Source organism: Nicotiana tabacum, chromosome 14, assembly GCF_000715075.1.
Source record: "Nicotiana tabacum cultivar K326 chromosome 14, ASM71507v2, whole genome shotgun sequence".
NCBI lineage: Eukaryota > Viridiplantae > Streptophyta > Magnoliopsida > Solanales > Solanaceae > Nicotiana > Nicotiana tabacum.
The window spans coordinates 19,837,337-19,859,539 of NC_134093.1; the positions used below are offsets into that span (position 1 = coordinate 19,837,337).

Sequence of the window (22,203 nt, forward strand, 5' to 3'; positions counted from 1 at the left end):
CTTCTCCTTAAGCCAAGTGTCATCATAAAAAAAAGGCACATGGCATAAGTAGTTAATAATTAGTTATTTAGTTAATAATTAAAAAAAATAATTGTCCATTCAAATCTATTTATATATTATTAAAAGGAGAGGAAAAAGCCCTCTCCTTAAGGCCAGTGGTAGCCTAGAAAAAAGCCACATGGCATAAGCAGTTAACAATTAGTTATTGGTTATTATTTTTGAATTTAAATATCTATAATATAATAAAATAAAATATTTTATAATAAAAAACCAAAATTAAAAATATTGTCCATTCAAATTGGAAAGTAGTTTCAAGTTGGAATTTTCAAATCTATATCTTTATATTATTAAAAGGAGAGGAAAAAATCCTCTACTTAAGCCAAGTGACATCCTAGAAAAAAGCCGCATGGCATAAGTAGTTAATAATTTGTACTTCGACCCTTCGCGAACGCGTGCCCTCGGTCGCGAGCGCGAAGCACAAAATGCGCCAGTCCAACTTTCCTCTTCGCGATCGCAGGAATGGCTTCGCGATCGCGAAGCACAATGCACCACATGATAGCAGAAGCTAAAAACCAGATTTTTTTCTCAAAGTTCAAATGGTCCGTAGGCTATCCGAAACTCACTCGAGCCCTCGGGGTTCCAAACCAAACATACACACAAGTCTAAAAACCTCATACGAATTCGCTCGCGCGATCAAAACATCAATTTAACACCTAGAATTACGAATCGGACACCAAATCAAATGAAATTTTTAAGAAAACTTTAAAACTTCTATTTTCACAACCGAACGTCCGAATCACGTCAAATCAACTCCGTTTATCACCAAATTCGACAGACAAATCATAAATGACATAACAGACCTATGAAAATTTTCAGAACTCGAATCCGACTCCGATATCAATAAAAGTCAATTTATAGTCAAACTTTGAAATCTTTAAGCCTTTAGGCTTCTAGTTTTTGCCAACTGACGATAATTCAAGTTAGGGACCTCCAAATTAAATTTCGGACATATGCCCAAGTCCAAATTCACGATACGGACATACCGGAACTGTCAAAATACTGATCCGAGTCTGTTTGCTCAAAATGTTGACCAAAGTCAACCCAATTGAGTTTTAAGGCTCTCTTTCACATTTTAATCAATTTTTCATATAAAACTTTTCGAAAAATTATACGTACTGCGCACATAAGTCGAGAAATGATAAATAGTTCTTTTCGAGGTCTTAGATCACATAAATAATTATTAAATTTAAAGATGACCTTTTGGGTTATTACATTCTCCACCTCTAAAACAAACGTTCGTCCTCGAACGGAGTTAGAAAAAGTACCTGAGCTGGTGAAAAGGTGTGGATATTTACTCTGCATGTTCGACTCGGACTCCCAGGTAGATGCTTCTACCGGCTGACCTCTCCATTGCACCCGAACTATAGGGTAACTCTTAGACCTCAACTGTCGGACCTGCCGGGCTAGAATAGATACTGACTCCTCTTCATAAGTCAAATTTTTGTCCAATTGGAATGAGCTGAAATCTAACACATATGACGGATCACTATGATATTTCCCAAGCATAGACATATGGAACCCCGGATGAACCGCTGATAAACTAGGTGGTAATGCAAGCCTGTAGGCTACTTCACCCACCCTTTCAAGAATTTCAAAGGGTCCAATATACCTGGGGCTCAACTTACCTTCTTTCCAAACCTCATTACACCTTTCATAGGTGGAACCCGGAGCAATATTATTTCTCCAACCATGAATGCAATATCACGAACCTTACTGTCGACATAACTATTTTGCCTAGACTGAGCTGTGCGAAGTCGATCCTGAATAACTTTGACATTATCCAAGGCATCCTGTACCAAATCGGTACCCAACAATCGAGCCTCTCCCGGTTCAAACCATCCAACTGGCAAACGACATCGCCTTCCGTAAAATGCCTCATATGGAGCCATTTGAATGCTCGACTGGTAGCTATTATTATAACCAAACTCCGCAAATGGAAAGAATTGATCCCAAGAACCTCCAAAGTCTATAACACAAGCGTGTAGCATATCTTCTAATATTTGAATAGTGCGTTTTAACTGTCCGTCTGTCTGTGGATGAAATGTTGTACTCAACTCAATCCGCATGCCTAACTCACGCTGTACAGCCCTCCAAAAGTGTGAGGTAGACTGTGTACCTCGATCTGAAATAATAGACACGGGCACACTGTGAAGGCGGACAATCTCACGAATGTAAATTTCAGCTAACCGCTCTGAAGAATAGGTAACTGCCATCGGAATGAAATGTGCTGACTTGGTCAACCTGTCCACAATGACCCAAACTGCGTCAAATTTTCTCTGAGTCCGTGGGAGCCCAACAACAAAATCCAAATGCTCCCACTTCCACTCAGGAATTTCTAATTTCTGAAGCAAACCACCAGGTCTCTGATACTCGTACTTAAATTGCTGACAATTCAGACACCGAGCTACATATGCAACTATATCCTTCTTCATTCTCCTCCACCAATAATGTTACCACAAATCTTGATACATTTTGGCGGAACCTGAATGAATAAAATACTTGGAACTAGGGGTGTCAATGGTTCGGTTCGGTCAGTTATTTTGTAAAATTTGTACCATACCAATTTTTTGGTTATTCTATTATATATAACCAAAATTAAACTTTTTGAAACCGTACCAATCATATCGGTTTCTCTTCGGTATCGGTACGGTTCGGTTAATTTTCGGTATTTTTTTTAAATATCATGTAAAAGTCACTAGTAGAAGTAGAATACAATAACATACGTATTTTTATAGGACTTAGCAAAACTCTCTAGACATTTTTACATTTTAAAGGGAGATGAATTAAGAAAATATGAAAGATGGCTAGAGTATAGATCCATCAACTATTCTATAACAGCGTAAAAGAAACTAAGCAAATTAATATTAAAAAATATAAAGCACACAAGTGGAAAGATGTTAACCAAGCTGGGACTGGGACTCAAGAATAAAATCTATAGAAGATTAAATATTCAAAAAAAATAAATCTAAATCATACGAAAGGAAACATATTTAATACATTGTAGTTTGCTACTCATAATCTCTACAATACCTTGTGTCTTGCTAGTGAATATACTGAAAATAATTTAGTTTCAATAGGAAGAGCATAATAGGTTTGGGAATTAGGATTTTGAGTTTAATTAGTTGTTGACTTGTAACTATTTTTATAATTCCAAGACCCAAGGAAAAATTTAATGTTTTATTATTTTTAAAATTAATATGTAAATATATTTTTCACATGTAAATTTATTCAGTTCGGTTCTGTATTTTTTTTGATTTATTTTCATAAAATAAAAAACCTACCCTAATTATCGGTATGGTTATAGATTTATATAAAAACCTACGGTTTTATTAAAAGAAACCTAAAAATCGGTTCGGTTTGGTACGGTTCGGTCGGTTTTTAAATATCCATTGACACCCCTACCTGGAACTGTGGCCCCATCCACATTAGGCACATAAATACGACCCTGCATTCGCAAAACTCCATCTTCCCCCATAACAACCTGTTTGGCATCACCGTGCCGCACCCTGTCCTTAAGGACAAGTAAATGCGGATCATCATACTGCCGCTCTCTGATGCGCTCATATAAAGAAGACCGAGCGACTGTGCAAGATAGAACCCGACTGGGTTCTGAAACATCTAACCTTACGAACTGATTAGTCAAAGTCTGAACATCTGCAGCTAATGGTCTCTCACCCACCGAAATATATGCAAGACTGCCCATACTCACAACCTTTCTACTCAAAGCATCAACCACTACATTGGCTTTTCCGGGGCGATACAAAATAGTGATATCATAATCCTTCAACAGCTCCAACCATCTTCTCTGCCTCAAATTGAGATCCTTTTGTTTGAACAGATATTGTAAGCTACGATGATCAGTAAATACTTCACACGAGACACCGTACAGGTAATGCCTCAAAATCTTCAACGCATGAACAATGGCTGCCAATTCTAAGTCATGAACATGATAATTCTTCTTGTGAACTTTCAACTGCCGCGACGCATATGCAATCACCCTGCCATCTTGCATCAATACTGCACCAAGCCCAATACGAGATGCTTCACAATACACCGTATAAGATCCTGAACCTGTGGGTAGTACCAACACTGGCGCCGTAGTCAAAGCAGTCTTGAGCTTCTGAAATCTCAACTCACACTCGTCTGACCATCCGAATGGAACACCTTTCTGGGTCAGTCTGGTCAATGGGCTTGCTATAGATGAAAACCCTTCCATGAACCGACGATAATAACATTCCAAACCCAGGAAACTCCGGATCTCTGTAACTGAAGTAGGTCTAGGCCAATTCTGAACAGCTTCAATCTTCTTAGGATCCACCTTTATGCCTTTTGCCGATACAACATGCCCCAAAAAGGCAACTGAGTTTAACCAAAACTCGCATTTTGAAAATTTAGCATATAACTGATTGTTTTTCAAAGTTTGGAGCACACTCTGAAGATGCTGCCCATGCTCCTATGGACTGCGGGAGTAGATCAAGATATCATCAATAAACACAATCACAAAGGAATCCAAATAGGGTTGGAACACCCGGTTCATCAAATCCATAAATATTGATGGGGCATTTGTCAACCCAAATGACATCACTAGGAATTCGTAATGCCCATACCGAGTTCGAAAAGCTATTTTAGGGACATCAGAGACCCTAATCTTCAACTGATAGTAACCAGACTTCAAATCGATCTTTGAAAATACCTTGGCACCCTGAAGCTGATCAAATAAGTCATCAATTCTTGGCAACGGATATTTGTTTTTGATAGTGGACTTGTTCAACTGCCGATAGTCTATATACATCCGCATAGAGACATATTTCTTCTTTACAAATAGTACTGGCGTACCCCAGGGCGAGATACTGGATCTAATGAATCCCTGATCAAGCAAGTCTTGTAACTGCTCCTTCAATTCTTTCAACTCTGGCGGGACCATACCGTATGGTGGGATAAAAATAGGCTGAGTGCCCGAAGCTAAATCAATAAAGAAGTCAATATCTCTATCGGGTGGAATCCCCGATAAATCTGCAGGAAATACTTCTGGAAATTCACGAACAACTGGTACTGAGTCCATAGAAGGAACATCCGCACTGGGATCGCGAATATAAGCCAAATAGGCTAGACACCCTTTCTCGACCATACGCTGAGCCTTCATATAAGAAATAACCCTGCTGGTAGAATGACTAGGAGTTCCTTTCCACTCTAACCGAGGTAACCCGACATGGCTAGGGTCACTGTCTTGGCATAATAATCCAATATAGCATGATAATGTGACAACCAATCCATACCCAAGATGACATCAAAATCTACCATATCAAGAAGTAGAAGATCCACACTAGTCTCAAGATTACCAATAGTAACCACACACGAACGATAGACATGATCTACTATAACAGAGTCTCCCACCAGTGTAGATACACACACAAAAGCACTCAAAGAATCACAAGGCACAACCAAATATGAAGCAAAATAGGAGGACACATAGCAATAAGTAGATCCTGGATCAAATAGAACTGAAGCATCTCTATGGAAAGCTGGAATAATACCTATTATCACGGTATCAGATTACTCGACCTCAAACCTAGCTGGAAAAGCATAAAATTGAGGTCGGGCCCCACCACTCTGAACTCCATCTTTGGGACAGCCTCTAACTGGCTGGCCTCCACCTCTAACGACCTGACCTCCACCTCTAATGGCCTGACCTCCACCTCTAGCTGCCTGACCCCTACCTCTAACTGGCTGAGCAGGTGATGAAGCAACCGATTCCGGTATAATGGCACAAGAATCCTTCCGAGATCTATTACTCGACAACCTAGGGCAATACCTTCTGATGTGACCAATGTTCCCACACTCATAACACCCATCATGATATCGTGGCTGTTAAAGCTAAAGCTAACCTGAACGGACTGGATAACCGCTGTAGTGACACTGGAGTGGTGGTGCACTGATAGGAGCTGAATGTGCACTAAATGATCTGCCCAGAGTAAGGCATAATAGGCCCGTGACTTCCTGAAGCACCGGGAGATGCCTGAAGTGCTGAATAAAATGGTCTGGGAGGATGACCCTTACCAAAATTACCCCTGCCTCCAGACGAGGCACCACTGAAACCACCGAACTGACGAGGCCTCTGCCCTCTCTCCTATGCAAGAACCATCTCGATCCTCCTCGCGACATTAGTAGCCGCCTGAAAGGAAATCTCACTTCTGGTCTCCTTGGCCATCTGAAGCCTAATAGGGTGAGTAAGTCCCTCAATAAACCTCCTCACTTTCTCTCCCTCAATAGGAAGTAAAAGGAGAGCATGATGGGCTAGATCCATAAAATGGGACTCATACTGAGTAACAGTCATACTGCCCTGCTGCACATGCTCAAATTGCCTGCGGTAATCCTCTCTCAATGTGATAGGGAGAAACTTCTCTGGAAATAGCCGTGAGAACTGCTCCCAGGATAATGCAGGCGATCCAACTGGTCTGGTCAATGTATAATCACTCCACCACTCTTGGCGGAACCCGTCATCTGAAATACAACAAAATCGACCCCATTGGTCTCAACTATACCCATGTTCCGCAGCACCTCATGGCAGCGGTCAAGATAATCCTGTGGGTCCTCAAAAGGTGTACCACTAAAGTGAACTAGGAAGAGCTTTGTGAACTTGTCCAATCTCAATAAGGCCTCAAAATATATGGCGGGCCTATCACCGATCTGTGCTGCAACAATTGGCTAAACTACCCCAGCTGGCGGGACTGCTGGAGCCTGATTCTGGGGAGCCATCTGCTCCGGAGGGGGAGTAGTGGGAGTTTGTGCTCCTCCCCCAGCCTGTGAAACGACTGGTGCCACTGGAAATGTACCATTCTGGGCCACACCCTCCATTAGGCTCACCAAAGGGACTAGAGCGTCCTGAAGTACTGGAGTAGCTATGAACCCTTCCGGAACCTGAACTGGTCCAAACGGTACAGTCTGAACTGGAACCTCCTCCTGAAGATCCACCTGAGGTTCTACAATAGGTGTTGCTGCTCGAGCTCTAGACTAAGCTCTACCTCTGCCTCTGCCTCTGCCTCGGCCTCTAACATGACTGCGGCCTCGGCCTCTAGCACGACCGTGGCCTCGACCTCTACCCCTGGCCATAGTTGCCACCGGGGACTCTGGTCCCTGTCCGTTGGTAGATGCATTACGTGTCCTCGCCATCTGCGAGAGAATAAGAATAAAATGGTTCAATCATCGATGATAGAATAAAACCGCACGATATAATAAGAAAGAAGAGATATTGTTCCTAAACTTCATAGCCTCTGAGAGATAATTACAGACGTCTTCGTACCAATCCTTCAGACTCTACTAAGCTTTCTCGTGACTCGTGAGACCTACGTAACCTAGTGCTCTGATACCAACTGTCACGACCCGAATTTCCTACTTTCGGGATCGTGATGGCGCATAACATTTCACTTGCTAGGCAAGCCAACGTTAGAAAATAATTAGCCATTTTTAACAAAATTTTGAATTAATTAATAACAAGAAAACAAATGCGGAAATAAAGTTTGAAATAAAGTGAGTATTCCATAATAATCGTGATATATAAATACCATTTTAGAACTGGAGTCACAAGTGCACGGGCTTCTAGAATAATACAAATAATGGTTTGAGTAAGATTCAAGATGATTGAAATATAATACACAGCTGGAATAATATAGAAGGGGACTTCAGAACTATGAACGTCGTGCAACTATACCTCAAGTCTTCACTGGTACCTGAATCTGAGCAAGTATATGGTATACCGCTGGGACCAATTCTGAAATCTGCACAAGAAGTGCAGAGTGTAGTATAAGTACAACCGACCCCATGTACTGGTAAGTGCCGAGCCTAACCTCGACGAAGTAGTGACGAGGCTAAGGCAGGTCACTTACATTAACATGTACGCAATAATAGTAATAACAACAATAATAATAATGGGAATAGTAGTAAAATCAGTAAATAATATTAATAATTAAAATCAATTCAGCAGTCATAATCCCTCAACTTATTTCCATTGCGGCGTGCAGCCCGTTCCCCCAATATAAACTTTAAATAAGTCTGTTGCAGCGTGCAACCCGTTCCCCCATATAAACTTTAAATAAATCTGTTGCGGCGTGCAACCCGATCCCCCATATATATATATATATATATATATATATATATATATATATATATATATATATATATATATATATATTAAATGTAATAGAAATACTCCAATAAATACCACGTTCAATAAGAAACTATTAAGCATCAAGGCATACAATAATTATAATTTATTTATGAAACAAACAATGACAAGTAGCAATTAATTGTGGAAAGCAGGGAGAAAATAGGCAGTTTAATATTTAATATGCTAAATGTCGAATAGCAATTAAGACACATAAGGCAAATAAGCATGTAACAATTATTGCAGGAATTCAAAAATTTATATTTGACAAGGAATATGAGTGAAACAATTATTATAATGATTAATTCGTATCTTAAAATAATTTAAGATGTTTAAATAATTAAGCAACCAATTAATTTGACAAAGTATAGGCACCCGTCACCTTACCTATACATCGTTACACATGAAATTCACATAGCAAATAATTCAAGGGTTCTATTCTCTCAAGTCAAGGTTAACCACGACACTTATCTCGCTTTGCAACCAAATTTCAAGAATTCAATAAACCTTTGCCTCGCGAATTAGTGTCTGAAATCCTCAAATCTAGTCATAAATAATTTAATATACTCTATACGAATTGTAGGAATTAATTTCATATGAATTTATAAATTTTCCGAATAAAAATCCGAAATTCATTTTAAAAATCAACAGTGGGACCCACGTCTCGAATCCCGACAAAATTTACGAAATTCGAATATCGATTCCGATACGAGTTCAACCATACAAAAATTATCGAATTTCGACATCGCGTTGGCTTTCAAATCTTCATTTTATATTTTTGGAAGATTTTATAAAAATATAATTTTTCTTCCATAAATTCACAGATTCATGATGTAAATGAGTATGGAATCATGAAATATAATCAATATAGGATAAGGAGCACTTACCCCAATATTTGTTCCGTGAAAATCGCCCAAAATCGTCTTACCCGAGCTCAAAATCGAAAATGGTGAAAAATGGGTCGAAATCCCATTTTCAGAACTTAAGTTCTGTTCGCACATATTTTTACTCATCGCGATCGCGGAAATTCGTTCGCGATCACGTAGAACAGCTTTTGCCCATATCCATTTTACACTTCGTGATCGCGGATAATTCTTTGCGATCGCGAATCATATTTTGGTTGCCCGGAATTTTAACTCTACGCGATCGCGTAAATGGCCATGCGATCGCAGAGAATATTTTCTCAACCTTACGCAATCGCGTACTGACTTGTGCGATCGCGTAGCACAATTTTGGTGCTTCAGATTCTGCCTCATTCCCTCTTCGAGAACGCGAGGCTTCGATCGCGAACGCGAAGCTTTGCACTTCGACCCTTCGCGAACGCGTGCCCTCGGTCGCGAACGCGAAGCACAAAATGCGCCAGTCCAACTTTCCTCTTCGCGATCGCAGGAATGGCTTCGCGATCGTGAAGCACAATGCACCAGATGATAGCAGAAGCTAAAAACCAGATTTTTTTCTCAAAGTTCAAATGGTCCGTAGGCTATCCGAAACTCACCCGAGCCCTCGGGGTTCCAAACCAAACATACACACAAGTCCAAAAACCTCATACGAACTCGCTCGCGCAATCAAAATATCAATTTAACACCTAAAATTACGAATCAGACACCAAATCAAATGAAATTTTTAATAAAACTTTAAAACTTCTATTTTCACAACCGAACGTCCGAATCACGTCAAATCAATTCCGCTTCTCACCAAATTCGACAGACAAGTCATAAATGACATAACGGACCTATAAAAATTTTTTGAACTCAAATCCGATCCCGATATCAATAAAAGTCAATTTGTAGTCAAACTTTGAAATCTTTAAGCCTTTAGGCTTCTAGTTTTCGCCAACTGACGATAATTCAAGTTAGGGACCTCCAAATTAAATTTCGGGCATACGCCCAAATCCCAATTCACGATACGGACCTTTCAGAACTGTCAAAATACTGATCCGAGTCTGTTTGCTCAATGTTGATCAAAGTCAACTCAGTTGAGTTTTAAAGCTCTATTTCACATTTTAATCAATTTTTCATATAAAACTTTTCAAAAAATTATACGGACTGCGCATACAAGTCGAGGAATAATAAATAGTATTTTTCGAGGTCTTAGATCGCAGAAATAATTATTATTTCTATTTTAATAAAACTTTAAAACTTTTATTTTCACAACCGAACGTCCGAATTACGTCAGATCAACTCCGTTTCTCACCAAATTTGACAGACAAGTCATAAATGACATAACGGACTTATAAAAATTTTCTGAACTCGAATCCGATTCTGATATCAATAAAAGTCAATTTGTAGTCAAACTTTGAAATCTTTAAGCCTTTAGGCTTCTAGTTTTCGCCAACTGACGATAATTCAAGTTAAGGACCTCCAAATTAAATTTCGGGCATACGCCCAAGTCCCAATTCATGATACGGACCTTCCAAAACTGTCAAAATACTGATCCGAGTCTGTTTGCTCAAAATGTTGACCAAAGTCAACTCAGTTTAGTTTTAAAGCTCTATTTCACATTTTAATCAATTTTTCATATAAAACTTTTCGAAAAATTATACGGACTGCGCATACAAGTCGAGGAATGATAAATAGTATTTTTCGAGGTCTTAGATCGCAGAAATAATTATTAAATTTAAAGATGTCCTTTTGGGTCATTACAGTTCTTAGCATAGAACTTTACATGCTAAAGATAACGAAATACCAAGCAACCAAATGATTTTACTTGAATATCAAAATAAATCTCATATATACATTTCGACTTTGATATAACTGGCAGTAGGATTTCGTAAGTTTGTTCATTTCTTCTGTTTATGTGGTTGGTGATATTATGTTGCCAGAATATTAGAGAAATATCATTAAATAGGTGAAGCACTTATAAATGATCTTTCTGTCCCGTGTGTCATTCTATTCGAAGTGTTATATGTTACTATTATATCATGTTCCATTGGAATAGATTACATATAGGCAAAATTCATACTTTTATCGAGAATATCAAATGTCTGCTTTGTTCACCATTCTTATACTCAAAATAATTCATCTCACAAATACAACCGGGATATATTATATATATCACATACATCTAAAGCAAATGACAATGAAGGAAGAAACATAAAGTGGGAAGTCGCATCTCCAGCCTCCATGCACTCACGTATCTTAGAAAAAGTGATTGAGGATAGAATCATAAATATCTGTTTGCATACTATGGAATCTCTCATCAAAAGTTTGAAGTAAACCACACAAATAAATTGTTCTTCAATTGTAAGAGACTATCTGAATTCTCAATGTAAGGACATCGATTACGGGCTACAATGTAAACTTTACTGCTACCTCAACATAAATAGCATATCAACGAAAATAATGGTAGAGTAAAAAAAAATTAAAGATACTAACTTGATCAGTATTCTTATTGATTGAGCACAGATCTCTCTCATAAAATAAAATTTTAAAAATATTTTTTAGAAGTAAGAAATATTATGTTAAAAGGAGTAGTGGACAATGATATTAAGCCAAGTGACGTGCTAATAAATTGTCATATTAATAATATAACAATTCCGGGTTAAAGCCTCAACTAGTGCCGAAAAATCCGAAACTAGCCAAATGTTATATAATTTAATCAATAAATACTCAAAATTTTATAATTTATCTATTAGAGTAATTACCCAATCCAAATTGATAAAATTTCTAAAATTTACCCCGGGCTCACGTACCCGGATTCCGAAAATATTCTGAGGAAATCGTCACGCATAACCTCAAGAACTCAAATATACAATTTCATCCCATTCCATAACCATTTTCGTGGTTAAAATCTTATTTTTATCAAAACCTAGCTTTTTCATTTAAACCCTTGATTTTCATAATTTACATGTTATAATCTACCCATAATTTATGTATTTAACTCACAATAGGTAGAATTAGATTACCTCCAAGTTTCTAGGTGAACACCCATCTCAAGAAGCTCCAAAATCGCCCAAGAATGAAGAAAATGGGCTCAAAAATGGCTCAGGCCCGTTTTTAAGATATTCTGCCCAGCTCTTATGACCCCTTCTTCGCGAACGCGGAACGTGCCTCGCGTTCGCGAAGGGAAAATTCCACCAACCCTAAAAATACTCTTCGCGAACGCGACAGGGGTCTCGTGAATGCGAAGGCTTGTCTGGCATACCCTTCGCGAATGCACGGTCTCCTTCGCGAATGCACGGTCTCCTTCGCGAATGTGAAGGGTGAAATACATTGGTCCATGTCCTTTTACGCGAACGTGAGAAGGCCTTCGCGAACGTGTAGGCCTAGGATCCCAAGCTTTGTGAACGTGACACCCCTCACGCGAACGCGAAGGGTAATTGCCCAGCTCCCAATTCCTTCATCGCGAACGCGAGAGACTGTCACAACCCGAAATTCCCACCTTCGGACCGTGATGGCGCCTAACATTTTACTTGCTAGGCAAGCCAATATTAGAATAATATTATTCATTTTTAAAATAATTTTTAAATTTATTAATAACAAAGAACAAATGCGGAAGTAAAGTCTGAAATGTAGTGAATAATCCATAAAAATAACAGTGTCTAAATACCATCCCAGAATTGGTATCACAAGTGCACGAGCTTCTAGAATAATACAAATAAGGGTCTGAATAAAATAAAGTTATCTGAAAATAAACACACAGCTAAAGTAAAGTAGATGGGAACTTCAGAACTGCGGACGCCGTGCTGTTATACCTCAAGTCTCCTCTGAATAGCTGAAATCCGAGCAAGTCTATGGTACGCTGCTGGGACCAACTCTGAAATCTACACAAGAAGTGCAGAGCGTAGTATCAGTAAAACCGACCTCATGTACTGCTAAGTGCTGAGCCTAACCTCAACGATGTAGTGACGAGGCTAAGGCGGGTCACTTACATTAACATGTACGCAATATTAGTAACAACAATAAATAATAAAAATAAATCAGGTAACTCATTTATAATAATTGAAGCCAACTTAGCAGTCATAACCAATTATCATTTCCATCAATTTCCGTTATAGAGTTCAAACCGCTTCCATAATATATTCATTTTCAATCCTTTTATATAATTATTTTAATCAAGTATATATTGACTTTTAAATAAGCCCATTGCGGCGTGCAATCCGATCCCCCAATATTGTTGTTGCGGCGTGCAATCCGATCCCCCAATATTGACTTTTTAATAAGTCTATTGCGGCGTGCAACCCGATCCCCCAATATGTTTATTTTCAACCAATTCTGTTGCGGCGTGCAACCCGCTCCTCCAATATATTTATTTACCAATTCAATTCTGTTGCGGCGTGCAACCCGCTCCTCCAATATATTTATTTACCAATTCTTATAGAAGAAAATTTCCCAATAAATACAAAAATTAAAATAAAATTATAAGACAACAAGCATACAATAATTATGATTTAATTATGAAATAAATAATGACAAATAGCAAGTTATTATGGAAATCAGGGAGAAAATAGGCAGTTTAATATTTACTATGCTAAATATCAAATAACAATTAATACACATAATTCAAATAGCATGTAACAATTAATGCAAGAATTCAAAAATTAATATTTGACAAAGAATAGGAGAGAAATATTTATTATAATAATTAATTTATGATTTAAAATAATTTATGATTTTTTAAGTAATTATGCAAATAATTAATTTGACGACGTATAGACACCGGTCACCTCGCCTATACATCGTTCACATGCATTTCATATAACAAATCGTTTAAAGGTTCTATTCCCTCAAGTCAAGGTTAACCACGACACTTACCTCGCTTTACAAATTCCAATAAATTACTCGACCAAAGCTTTTCCTTTTAAATTTGTCTCCAAAAGCTTCAAATCTATTCACAAACAATTCGATATACTCAATACGAATCATAGGAATTAATTCCATATGAATTTAATAATTTTTCGGATTAAATCTGAAATTTATTTAAATATTCGACAGTGGGACCCATGTCTCAAATCCCGTAAAAACTTACGAAATTCGAACACCCGTTCCTCTACGAGTTCAACCATACAAAAATTATCCAATTCCGATATCAAATGGACCTTCAAATCTTAAATTTTTATATTTGGAAGATTTTATAAAAATCTGATTTTTCTTCCATAAATTCACGGATTCATGATGTAAATGAGTATGAAATCATGAAATATATTCAATATAGGATAAGTAACACTTACCCCAATATTTTTCCGTAAAAATCGCCCAAGAATTGCCTTACCCGAGCTCAAAAATTGAAAATGGTTGAAAATGGGTCGAAACCCCATTTCCAGAACTTAAGTTCTGTTTTTCAGATTTTTACTCATCGCGATCGCGGAAATTCGTTCGCGATCGCGTAGAACAAAATTTGCCCAGGTTTGTTTAACACTACGTGATCGCGTATAAGGCCATGCGATCGCAGATTTCTCAGCCTTATGCGATCGCGTACCGGTTTATGCGATCGCGTAGCACAATTTCGATGCTTCAGCTTCTGCCTCATTCCTTCTTCGCTATCGCAGTTGTGTGCTCGTGTTCGCATTGCATTGGGAGCTAGCCTTTCGCGTTCACGTGCCTATCTTCGCGAACGCGAAGAGTAAAACTCATGCCTCAAAATTCTCTCTTCGCGATCGTAGGAATGGCTTCGCGATCGCGATGCACAATGCACCATATGACAGCAGAAGCTCAAAAACCAGATTTTCTAAGTTCAAAATCATTCCGTAGCCTATCCGAAACTCATCCGAGCCCTCGGGGCTCCAAACCAAATATGCACACAAGTCCTAAAACATCATACGAACTTGCTCGCGCGATCAAATCGTCAAAATAACACCTAGAACTACGAATCAGACACCAAATCAAAGGAAATTTTTAAGAAAACTTTAAAACTTATATTTTCACAACCGGACGTCTGAATCACGTCGAATCAACTCCGTTTCTCGCTAAATTCGGCAAACGAATCATAAATATTATAATGGACCTATACCGAGCTCCGGAACCAATATACGGATCCGATGTCAATAAATCTAACATTAGTAGATTCTTAAAAATCATTAAGCTTTCAAACTTTTAATTTTTCATCAAAATTCCATATCTCGGGCTAGGGACCTCGGAATTCGATTTCGGGCATACGCCCAAATCCCAAATTACGATACGGACCTACCGAAATTGTCAAAACACTGATCCGAGTCTGTTTGCTCAAAATGTTGACCAAAGTCAACTCAGTTGAGTTTTTAGAGCTCTATTTCACATTTTAATCCATTTTTCACATAAAAACTTTTCGGAAAATTTTACGGACTACGCACGCAAGTCGAGTAGTGGTAAATAGTACTTTTTGAGGTCTTAGAACACAGAATTACTTATTAAATTTAAAGATGACATTTTGAGTCATCACAGAGACCTTCCGCGTTCGCGAACAAGGAAACCAAAATTGGAATTTCTGGTTTTTCCAACTTAGCTCCGGGTGGTTCAAAACTTACCCCGAGCCACTCGGGACCACATCTAAATGCACCATCAAGTCTGTAAACATAATATGGACCTACTCGAACTCTCAAAATGCGTAAATCAACAACAAAATCAAGAATCGCACCCCAAAACCAAATTGAATCAAAATATGAACTTCAAGTTTCTAATTTGCTCCGAATGCGCCGAATAATACTTAGACTACTCGGAATGACACCAAATTTTGCGTGCAAGTCTTAAATCACCATACGGAGCTATTCTCGGGTTCCAAATTCCAAACGGACCTCGATTACTCCAAAACCTACTCAAAACCAAATTTAAAGAACTTTAAAAACTTCAAAGAGCCAACTTTCACTATTAGGCGCCAAAACGCCTCCGGGTCATCCAAAACCCGATCCAAATATATGCCCAAGTCCAAAATCATCATACGAATCTATTGGAACCGTCATATCCCGATTTCGAGGTTGTTTACTCAAAATATTGACCGAAGTCAAACTTACCCCCTTTTTTAAAGCCAACTAAGGAACCAAGTGTTCTTATTTCAACCCGAACCCTTCCAATTCCTGAACTAACCATCACCGCAAGTAATAAAACAGTAAAAGCACATACGAGAAGTCTTATTTAGGGGAACGGGATTCTAGATGGCAAAACGACCGATTAGGTCGTTACAACCAACAGATTTCAATATTCTCATAAACGGTGATAATTGTTACGAACAATAAATAAATGAAATTGTGTACCATAGCAAGGTTTCTTGGTGGGCCAAAATGTTCTCCAAGGAATATATATCTATCAAATCAGACAACTTTTTAACCTATTCATTATTTTATTACTCATATGTTTTCATATTGTTGCACCAATATTTATCAGTTGACGGGTTTATATAATAATGTTATCTATTATTTCATGAAGAAAATAAAAAGATGATAAATATTTTTAAATATTTTAAATACAAACATTATCCTGATTGTTTTTCAATTTATTCAAGTACTTACATAACAAAATCGTAATTCAAGAAAAAAATAGAATTTGGATAGAATATACGTGTTTTTCCATGCTCATAAAATAATATCATTTATATGCTTCTTTTCGTCATTGTTTTCAAGTAATATTTTATTAATAAAAAATTATATTTAATATTCTCCGCGTAACGCGCGAGTATGAATACTAATAGTGAAAAAAAAAAGTATTGGTAACAAAAATCGTAAGATAACCAAAGCAAAGGAAACAAAAAAAGTAACAAAATTGAAAAATAAAATAATAATAGAAATATAGTAACAATAGAATTGCTAAAGTTACACTTGATTACTTGCTGATTTGCTAAACTATCTAAGGGATCATATAGGTAGACGCTTTTTCGCTTATTTAGCTTGTTTTCATTGCAACTTTATATTTGAAGAGAAGGCAAAACACTTTAATTCATATTAATTAACCAAAGTAAAACCTCGTTTCAGATACTGCAAACAAGAAAATGGCAAGTCAAGAATATTCTCAACTACTAGGGATTTAGACATGATAGTCTTCATAACCATATCCCTACTAGATTTCCCTAAACCTCTACACACAACAAGAGATGTATTACATACCCAAGGCACAGAAACTACATAAGCCAGACCATTATAGGAACTCTTACTCCCTAACAAAACCTCTTTATATGCTCTGCACACTTTAGAAATATACTTCCCCATTGGCAAAAGGTGAGCACCGGCTGGACTGAAATCAGCATCCCTGAAGTCTACATCTGAGTGAAGGTTTACGACAATAGTTCCATGCTCGGGGTGAAGTTGGTCTGCTAGTGCGTTGAGGAATGGAGAGCGTGTATTCCACAGCTCATGAGGAAAGATATCTTCCCCGTCATATGCATCGATGAAAACAAGATCATAGAGATTTTTGTTCTCAAGGAGAAACTTCTCAGCATCTGATTCATGTAAGTGAAGCCTCTCATGAATGCCTCTCCATTGCACTTCTTCCATAGGATTAGGAGTTGAGTATGCACGGCTACCAGATGGGGTCATCACAGAGTAAGATGGGAACCCCATTGCTTGGACTGAAGCTGAGATAACCACAGGGTCGATTTCAGCTATGTGCACTTCAGCACCTGATACATTGCAGTGGTTATTTCCATAACAAATAGTAGGGCAAATATTAGTACGTTAAAACAAGCAGAAGCTAGTTTAGGAACAAGTGCCAAGTCTCACAAATTAGAGGGCAAAGTTTCCCCATACCATTGCAAGACATTGAAGTCCTAAGAAGCAAACATGAGAATAGGACTTAAAAGCAGAGAACACCATAATTTCTCTTCTAGTTAATTTGATATTCATATCTTCTCTCCAAGAAAATGTCGGACAGAAGTACTATGGCTATTATATTTGATAAAATTCGTAAATACATCTAGGTGGCAAGAAAGGAACACTCTAGATCTCTGGCCGCATTATCTCATGTCAGATTATCTGCCTATTACTTGCCTTAAAGATGAGATTTTACGTCAAAAAGAGAAAAGAAATCTATGTATCTTTAATATCAGATCCAGTAATGAGAAGGATTAGATAATGGTTTGCTTTTCGTACTTTGTCAAATGGCAAGGATGCTCAAATTCAGAGACTTAAAGTGCAGCATAGGCAGGAAAAAAGCATTCAGCCCGAACCTTGGATTTTACTCGCCAAAAACAATGGTATGCTTCCTCCACCATGCCCAATGCATAAAATTTTCATCGGTTTTCTCCCACAAACTGCACTTTCAAGATTGTATTTACAAGATGCAATGGTAGCCAACCCAGCAGAGACCATGCTCTTCACATCTGTAGAAGAGATGATACGAAAAGATGCAATGTTAAAAGTGTGAAATCATGAGTATCATTGAGGAGAACTGGAAAAGTACAATACATTGAGTAAGTTTTATACAAGATAAAGCATACTGAACCTATTGAAACCTCCACAACCAACCAGCGCTAGTACAGGAAGTAAAGGGATCTGAAGTAAGAAAAGCTCCTGACATTCTTTATCGTATTAGTTTTAGTTTCAATATCACTACCATCTTTACAGCTTATTTTACCAAAATCTGATATTGCAAGGCAGAAAGTTATAGCAGCAAAAAACTCATACTTATTTGGTCTTCCAATCCCTTAATTTGCCAATAGTGTCCAATCTAAAAGTTTCAAAAAAATTACTTTCACAAATCTTAGGCTAATGTCAGGCACAAAGTGTCAAATGCAGAAACTTCACCACGGAAAGCAGTCAATCTTCTGTTAGCGCCAAATACTTTGAATACTCTGTCGATACGCTATTTACTCTAAGTTATGTCTAAAAAAATCTTGTAAAACCAACTACACTGGACTTTCAACATCCATAATCTCTGTATCCAATCACCATATCTTTTTCTCATGAAAATCACAACATTTTTAAGAGAATGCTTTGTAAAATTATTACGTGCATCAATGCTAACAGAATAGATGAGACCTGAGACTATAAAAGTGAATTCGGCATGATGTACATTTTTTAGGTTTAGTGCACAATAGCATGAGAAGAACCATTAATAGTCTAGAGGTACTTTTTTTCCTCATTTGTGGCAAACTCAAATTTAATATGTTACTTGCACATGAACTGAAACCATTGTGTAATTTTATGCTACATTCTTCTATCGCAAAACCAAATGCAAGTTAAAAGACAAATGAAGCTATTATGGAGATTGAGGAACATGGAGAAGCTAAAAATTGAGCTGGTTCTATATTTCGGTGAAAACTAAGTAACTCAACAATTAGTGGACTGGTAAATAATACTTCTTTCACCTCCAATATTGTTAATTATCACAGAGTAAACTCTACCTTTGAATGACAAGTCAGTCAGCAATAATATCAATAAATAGTTGCCTTATAGTGAAGGTTCTTTACTTTCATCTTTCTTCAGTGCTACGATAAACAAAAGTTGCACAAGAAGAGAGAGACCATGAAAAGGACTAGGTGTAGGAAAGAATAAAGGTAGCTCTACAATGAGTAACTTGTATATTCCCCTTAATAAATAATTCTCAATGCCCCTTTTCATAGTAAAGCAGCAATTTATACTCGATAATGAAGACCGACCAACTCAAGAACCAAATGAAAAACTAATAACAAAACTAACATACTTTGGAGGAATCAACCAGATATTGAAAAGAACAGGGCAAGAATAGTACCATTTTCTACTATTTGAGCATTGCTTATCTGTCTTGCTATGTAGGAAATAACGACACTAAAAGCTTACTACCACAAACAGAGAAAGACCAAAGCATCCATGAAAATACTCTACTTGTGAAAATAATCCTAGAGAAGTCATACGTTCTATTTACATGATCATACTATTGTGAAGGAGTCAAGGAGCTGCACGCTAGAAAATAATATTGTGATATTTACATGGAACAGCGAGACACTCCGCCTGCTGCATCAAGTATATACAACCAGGATCTGATTCCCTGTAAGAAGCCATTACTTTAACTGTGCTTTGGCGAGTGTCGTCATTAAAATGAAGATTACGCCATTGGTAACCAAGAATCCTGAAATTCCCTTCGTGTTCACACCCGGGATATATCTTTTCGTACCTTTGCTGAAACCAATTCTCTGTTCTGGCCCAGTAACGATTTTCCTATCACAAAAAAAACTATCAACACTAGCCCCATTATCCCATCACTATAAGAAAGAGTGGAAATATCACATCCAATAACAAAAACAACAACAACAACATCTCAATTAGCAAATTAGTTGGGATCAGCTATATGATTCCTTAATATCCCCATTTCCCTCCATGTCAACTCAATCCATTCCCATAATTTGCATTTCCAAAGAATTTAGGAGTTTTTTTTTATATTGGAGAATATCTTATTTTCAGTTTCTATATAATTAGCCCGCTCCTCTACCCCTCTTCACTAAAGTACCACATAGCTGGGAATGGGATTCAAACTCGTGAGGTGCGCTTACAACACATCCCGCATTTTACTACCTATACTGTTGAACCAAAACCTGGATATTATAAATTAGGAGTTCTCAAAAGCTACAAACTAGCATAATGAACAAAGTCTTTTATTACTCATCTGTCCCAATTTATGTGACACACTTTCTTTTTTAATCTGTCCAAAAACAAATTACACATTTCTATGTTTAGAATCAATTTTAGTTATAAACTTCCCATTTTACCTTAATGAGATTATTTATAGTCACACAAATGCATATATCTTATTTTATATCACAAGTTTCAAAAATCTTACTTTCTTAAACTTTCAAACAAGGTAACATAATATAACACGGAGATAGTATAAATTTTCTAAAACTATATAATGAATAAAGGCATCCGCATACTCAATAATTTAAGACAAATTAGGAGTTGACGAGAAAAAAACTCAACTGGTCTAGAAGAAGGGTAAGCTACGACAGAAACGACGCCGTTTCCTTTGTCGGAATTTGATCGGAAAAACGTGTGGCCGTCGGAGGAGGACGAGGGGCCCCACCATTCGGAAGAATAAGACCAGTCGCCTTCATCTTCTATACTTTGTCGAATTGCCGTTGATAAGCGCCTTAGCTGCTGCCATGCCAAATTCCGTTTGCGTAAATTCAACATTTCCAATACCCCTCTCTAAACCCCTCGACGGATATTTCGGGTTTTTTAAACATACATTTAGCTTTAAATCTAACTAATAACACTTTATGTATGTCACATGTGTACTATTATTATTATTATTATTATTATTTTAGTTAATTAATACTATATATTTTTACTTCAATTCTATTTGCAACAACTTTTTTTTAGTATAGAAAATAAAACGTAATCACAAACAACGTATGAGAAAAAATTATTTTATTGATAATTAATGTGAGTACAATTTTGTTATCACTTAATTATTATTTTTCTTCGAATTGTTCTAGGTGATTTGAGGGCTTGAATACTATTTCTTGAACGTAGGATGTGTAGATCTCCTATTGATGTATTTGATCTCCAAAAAAGTCGGGTAGATCACGAGGAACAATTTTCGTTGATCTTTTCTTCGTGTTTCTTCGATTGAGGCAAAAGTGGCGTATCTCTCGAGGGAAGGATTTGTGAGGATTTTCTTGAAGCATTTGATTGTTAAGAAGCACCCGAGAAAGATATTATTTTTGATATTTTTGTGCATATTCCAAGTTTATGAAATTTTCAAAATTCTTTCAAAAGGCAATATGTGACCCTTTTTTGTACAGCGAGCTAGGGTTTAAGGTGGGGTAACCTCAAAACAACCCATCTCAGGCTTGAACAAACATAGATGAACATAGGGTTTTTTCACTTTTAGCTAGCGTCAGAAACTAATTATATTCGGTAGCCGAAAAAGTGTATAAAATTTATATAATTTTTTATACAATATACAAAGTATATATATACAAAAACTATACATTTTTGCGCCTATTATTTTGAGAGCGGTTATACAGTGTTATTTTCCTATGAACCATAATAAAAATTGCGCAGGGTAGCCACTATTTAAAGTGGTATTTACTTTATATGAAAATTAGCCATTAGTCTATTAAAATTAATATGAAAAGATGGTGTTACCCCTTCTTCTCTCTCT

At 37.2% G+C, this 22,203-nt stretch overlaps 1 protein-coding gene across 1 annotated transcript; it reads right to left on the bottom strand.

Annotated features, from left to right (window-relative positions):
• Nucleotides 1-17,045: 17,045 nt before the first annotated feature.
• On the bottom strand, nt 17,046-21,268 carry LOC107829001 (uncharacterized). The gene is made up of 4 exons (XM_016656411.2): nt 21,015-21,268; nt 20,030-20,258; nt 18,290-18,442; nt 17,046-17,743 (listed from the first exon to the last, which is right to left on the bottom strand). Exons 1-4 carry the CDS (start codon nt 21,225-21,227, stop codon nt 17,070-17,072), a joined length of 1,269 nt encoding a protein of 422 aa, XP_016511897.1. The 5' UTR covers nt 21,228-21,268; the 3' UTR covers nt 17,046-17,069.
• Nucleotides 21,269-22,203: the final 935 nt, after the last annotated feature.